Source organism: Lingula anatina, chromosome 5 (genome assembly GCF_051362555.1).
Source record: "Lingula anatina isolate TDL-2025a chromosome 5, LinAna3.0, whole genome shotgun sequence".
NCBI lineage: Eukaryota > Metazoa > Brachiopoda > Lingulata > Lingulida > Lingulidae > Lingula > Lingula anatina.
In genome coordinates this window covers 18,267,864-18,273,930 of record NC_141771.1, presented here as the reverse complement: position 1 = coordinate 18,273,930, position 6,067 = coordinate 18,267,864, and the positions used below count along the sequence as shown (strand labels likewise).

At 39.8% G+C, this 6,067-nt stretch overlaps 1 protein-coding gene across 1 annotated transcript; it reads left to right on the top strand.

Moving 5' to 3' along the window:
• The first annotated feature begins 456 nt into the window (after nt 1-456).
• LOC147761777 (uncharacterized) lies at nt 457-2,088 on the top strand. Its single transcript, XM_087014071.1, has one exon. It carries the CDS (start codon nt 457-459, stop codon nt 2,086-2,088), a length of 1,632 nt encoding a protein of 543 aa, XP_086870197.1.
• Nucleotides 2,089-6,067: the final 3,979 nt, after the last annotated feature.

Sequence of the window (6,067 nt, the reverse complement as noted above, 5' to 3'; positions counted from 1 at the left end):
TTTAATTTTCTTTCTAGATATGCCATCAAGGCGGTTGGCCTTTTAACGTTTTTGTATTTGTTGGCCTACCTTACCATCAACCAGAAAAATGCCCTTTCTTACGTGGCAAACCTTTTGCCAGAAACCAAACAATCGGGTGAGGGCCTAAAATTGAGCTATAGAGTCTTTATGGGATTACCCAGAAACCTGACCTGTGACAGATGGGTTGTTGTGGATGCAGGAAAACATGCATCCGCCCAACAGATTGAAAAAGTGTCTGATAGACTACATTTTCCCTGGTGCGCTATTGTAGTCTCAGATACGTTAACATCGTCACGTTCTTTGCATGTCATTTTACCAAATAAACAAAATGGCATAATATACGTAAATGGAGTGACTGAATACAGCAGCCTTTTCAAGTCCCCAGTGAGTAGAAAAACGATCGGCTACTTGTTTGCTATAACCAGTGGAGCAACTATGATCTATGACGACGATGGAGGAATGGGATATGAATGGTTGGCCTCTAGTCCACCCCTTGATAACAAAAGTACTGAGGTTCCTCTCGTTATACCAGCAGGCAAAGTGAACTTTTGGAACCCTTTTTCGTATTTCTTCTCTAGAAGTGATGTCTGGCCTCGAGGTTTCCCAGGAAACATGGCCAATCGTCCTGCCTGCAGTGCTCCGCCGGTGCCATACGCATTGCGTAATTCGAGCGTATTACTTGTGCATTATCTCATAGATGGGTATGCCGATGTGCCGGAAGAACTTTTCAAGTCGCCATTGAAATTCGACAAATCAATCATTGGTCCAGTGGAAGTGCAAGAAGGCACATTTGTACCCTATAGCCACCATTCGACGCTACATATGTATGATGCATTTTGGGGACTTCTAGTACCCACTACATGTGAGGTGTCGATATCTGATATTATTCGTGGTTATATCACTCAAAGACTGCTGTGGGACATAAACGGTAGCATGTCGGTCTCGCCGCCCTGGACAAAGAGAACAAACCCACTCCGTCAAACACTGGGGAAAGGCTCTCAAACTTGTAACAAAACTCAAATTGAAATAGTCAATCACTTAATGGCGTGGTCCAGCAAGTCGCCATCAATTAATGCAAGGTTAAAAGAACTGTACCTACATTTATTCGATAAAGGAATCATTTTGAAAGAAGATCTGGTGATATTAGACACCTGGATAGAGTTGCTGACGGCAGTTGGGTATGTCTTCCCGCGAGCCCAAGTACCAAGCTGGGCTGAAAGAAGGGCGATGGCCAAACCCTGGGACGGTGTAAGGTTGTGTGTTCATTTCAATCATGTCCCCAACAAGCAAGCATTTACAACACTGTACCAAATGTACAGTAGGCATTTTAAAGAGATAACATTCACCGGGGAAGGCACTAGGCAACCGTTTATGGACCCAAGTGTTCATTTTCTGCCCTGTAATGATCAAGAAGGTGGCATTTTTCTGCATCGGTGTCTTCCTAAGCACTTAACCTATGGTGGGTTTGGAAACAATAGCACGTCGTATCTTTTTGTAAGTGATGATACCTTCTTCAATCTTTCATCCTTTTTGTCCTATCGCCGGGATGTTCTGTGGATATTGGGACCTTTAAAAACACTGGACATTGACGTCACGTGGCCAGATGGGTGGTATTGGTGGCCGTTGCCGTACGGTGGCGCCGCGCTGCGAAAAATCATCGATATTCTCCCTAAAGAATGGAGAGACCACTTGGCCCTCGTGAAAAATTGGACACAATCAGGAAAACGATTGATTTCTAGGTTTAATGCAGATACTGTATTCATTCCAAACAACCAATACAAAACACGCTTTATTGAAGTTTTGAAATGGTTGATGGGACCGAACATGCCACGATTATTTGCTGAAATCGCCACGCCATTGCTAGTTGACCTTATAACCACCGAAAAGCCGGACCGATCTGATGTCATTCCATTAAAGAACAATTATCCACATACTGGTCGCGATACGGCACTTAAGGCGCGGTCGTGCAATTTACTTCATCCTTTAAAGTTGTCCAAGGACAGGGATAGGCTCATTTGGCTGTCCATGTTTAAGAGTGTGGAAACGATTTTACAGACGCCTCCATAGTTGAACTGAAAATGTCATGATGAATAAAATGGGCAAATGCCAATGATATGGTATTTGGTGGGAGCTTTTACGGTGTGACTGCTTTTTATGTGCTGCGAACCACCAGGTTCTCTTAAAACAGACGTATGGCATTATTATCTCTGCAGATTAACTTACAGATTATTTACATTGTGTATTATATAATAGATGGGCCTTTATTGACAGAAATTTTCATTTTTTTATCTTTCATCCCTGACGTCACCTCTTGTATATGAGACACAAGGTTAATTGCCTCGATCAGTAGTCTAAGAGATGCCAGAACCTGGCCAGCCGTCATTAGAATCGAGATGTATTTGATGGAAGTTTTCAATTTTTGTTTTACCCTATCGATGGTAGACAGAGCGTGTGCAGGGAAATATCATCGAAGTGCTGGATCAGTCCACGTTTAAGGTGCAGTCCATGTTCATGTTTTTTTTTAATCGTTCATTCCGGAACAGAGCGTTAATTGGGCCATAACATTTTGCAAATATCTCACTACATTTGCAAGAGGTGACCTCAGCAATATCTACAAATTTCATCATGACAACGGCCTTGCTCACAGCTCTCGGTTTTTGGTTGAGTTGTTGCAGAAACAACGTTCTGGGGTTTAAACAAACATCTTTGAGCTCGAATACTAATTCTATTAAGGACCTGAGGGATGATTCCGAGTGCACAATGCAGGAAATAATGATCTCCCTAACAACCTGAAATACCTCTGCCAAGCTGTTATGGAAGAAAGGGATAGTATCCTTGGAAGCAATTATATCTGCAGATTTGCAGCTATAATTGTAGTGCCTCATCGGATTGCATGCTACTTGACACGTGCATTTTGATGCTTATATTGCGTATCGATTCGAATGCATTAATTGGTGTTTTAAAAGTTTGATGATTATTTTTACTTTTATGGAAAATTAGGCTATATTTGAGGGGGTGCTTGTTCTTAATTTGAATAAATGATATTAAATATAAATATCTTTAAAGGAAATTGGACTTTTTTAACCTAAAGTCATCTCAAAGTTGGTTGATGGAACAAAAATACTAATCAAAACGGCTTACAGCTGCCATGTGATTATTTGTAAACAAACGCACATCAGATTGAAGGTAGAACAACTCAAATGAGCCTGAGTGAGTCATCCAGCCGTTTCGAGGATATGCGACTATAAAATATTAGCCCAAGGAACAGGCCTACCCAACTACCAGACTCGGCACCTAAGGATCCTGAATTAACCGGTATATCGGACCACACTACCCGTTTTCAATGTGTGTGTCAGATCGCATTTCGGAGTATCAACCAGAACATTGACAGGATGAACCCTGGCATGCTCGGCTGTCACCTTGATTGGATAGTAAACGATTGTCGTAAAATCGCTATATGATTTTAAAACCGGGTGCATAATTTTGAAAGCCACCTGGGTGAACCTTAGACTGCCACATTAATCTTATACAATGCAAAAAAGCTCTATCAAAAGTGGTTAAAACATTCAAACCGAATGTCGTAAAGTCCCCATATATCCCCATAGAGACAATAAAATAGAGTACTCTAAAGTAAGAGTACAGTTTAAGGTTGTTCAGCCGAGCGTGGATGAGCCCGCAGTCGTGCTACAAAATTTGTTCTGGGGTATGATACTCCAAAATGCGATCTGACACACACCTTGAAAACGGGTAGCGTGGTCCGATATACCGGTTAATTCAGGATCCTTAGGTGCCGAGTCTGGTAGTTGGGTAGGCCTGAAGGAAGCAAAATATAATTGTGCAAGAGTATATTGGATCTAATGTAAAACAAGTCATATCATTGTGAGAAAAATTAAAAACGAGACATTTATTTTATCGTTTTACTTGCCACAGACAATTAAAAAACAATCAATGTTATTTAAAAACTAATATATAGTGCTGATTTTCCACTCTGTCTAATGTAGACTTCCAGTAATTTATTGTAACGTTATATTTCGCCATGATTTTTATAAATGCAATGTATTTGTACAACAATTGCTGTTCAGGGACGACCTCGATTCGATATGTTCCACAGGGGCCAAATGCAAAGTGTAGAAATGCGTTATTCACCTATCTATAATGTTCGTATTTAAGAATTCTTCAGAGCCATTAGTCGCCAATTTTTTGGTAAAAGAAATAACCATGCGATTAGTCCATCATGACTTAAGATGTTCACTATTGCTTTATCAATTAACAGGTGTTCTTCAAAAGCAATTAGGTTAGCAGACACCACATGAAAACACATAGGATAAAAACAATATGGCCACACGATACTCCTTGGTATATTGGAACTGGTCTGGCTATTCGGTCGGTTGAGTAGGAACGTCCCTTTTGTACAGACCTGACATTTGATATGGAATATTTCAGTTTCAAAGTATGCCTTTGTAAAAATGTGTTCTTTTAAAAAACTTCGATCTCATATAAGATAGGTGAATGGAGTAGTGTGTAGTCAGGTGTGTAGCTACCATTTAACTGATTACTTTGTCTGTTGCGCTGCTGCATTGTGTAATATACAATGATTTAATTGGATTGTGCCCCTTTGGGCTGGTCAAAACCTGGCATTGTCAAGATATGTTTCTCTTTAAAAAGTATCCATATGTCGGCATTTACTGCATAGTAGAATTTGAAATTTTGCACGCTTAAAAATAAAAAAATTAAAAAGGTAAAATGAAATCTAACCAAAAGGCCATCCCTGAATTACATGGGTACGTCTTTATAATCGCCGACTTAATAACGAGCGCCGAAAATGAGATCAGAGGGGTTGGGCTCTTGACCAACAAAGTAGTCCTCGAAAGCGTCTATGAACTCGTTGGAATCAATCACGCCATCCTTATTCCAATCAGTCTCATCAAATGTATCTTGAGCCTTAGCAGTGTTACGGAAAACAGTAAGAAAGTTTGAATACTCATCTACCATCAATTTGCTATCGCAATCGAGATCAAACGCGCCAAGCCAGTCGTTTGCGAATTTTACGGTCTCTTCTCTTAAGCTTATATTAGTGAGTTCATCTTCGTCAGCCCAAAGCATTTCTTCAAACGTGATGGATTTGGAATAGTTGTTGTATTCATTTGACCACCACAAGTAATACGCACTAGACGATATACCATTCACCGCCATGGCTCTCCAAGACGGGATAACTTGCTGAGCTCGCTCTGTTGTTAAATCGATGCATTCCTCTTCAGTCAACCTTCCATTTTCATCAACGTCCATGATATCAAAGAATTGCTTGTACTTGAAAATCCAGTGCGCACTTAAGTTTCCTTTTGGGTTCTAAAATACGAAAAGGTATTAAAAAATTAACACGACTTGAACACGGCTGGTAAGGCAAACAATTATCTATATTGTCTCTTTACGACTGTTTTTATAGCCGCAATTGATAAGAATAATCATTACATTAAACACCATACCCAAGTGATTGGTGCTGTTTATTGTAGTTAATTCCATTACCATTTGAAGTTTACCCTGTGCTAATTCATCGCATTAAATGATGAGATTTATGTAAAATAAAACAATGAATTATCACTTATAATTTTCTATGCGTTACAAAATGTACAAGTGTTTCTTATAATATATATTAACCCCTGCCCTTTAACTGTTGCACTTTGTTGTCCCTTTACTGCTTACAGTAGCCGTTTACGATTCTTGTAGACACCCGATTAAAAGTAGTCTTCAGGGTTAATACTCAATATGGAATATTATTTTTGGCGAGTAAATTTTCTACAAAATATTTATTTTCTCTCAAACTATTTTAAATCTGAAACTGAGGTGTCACTTAATGTGTAGCCAGGCGAGCTACCTAATTACCAATCGAAACAACTGGTGCATGCAGTTGCATGTCCTGCGATCAGAAATGTGAGGGGTGGTCTTTTCGGTAATTTCTGCCCTTGTATAAAAACGCATGGGTTTGGTCAATCTTTGGAGGATATTTCGAGAAGCAACAAAGGGATCGGTCTGAAACTTGACAGGTAGC

What these genes read in the sequence shown, in the direction of transcription:
- LOC147761777 (XM_087014071.1), top strand. Translation starts at nt 457, where the DNA reads ATGATCTATGACGACGATGGAGGAATGGGATATGAATGGTTGGCCTCT.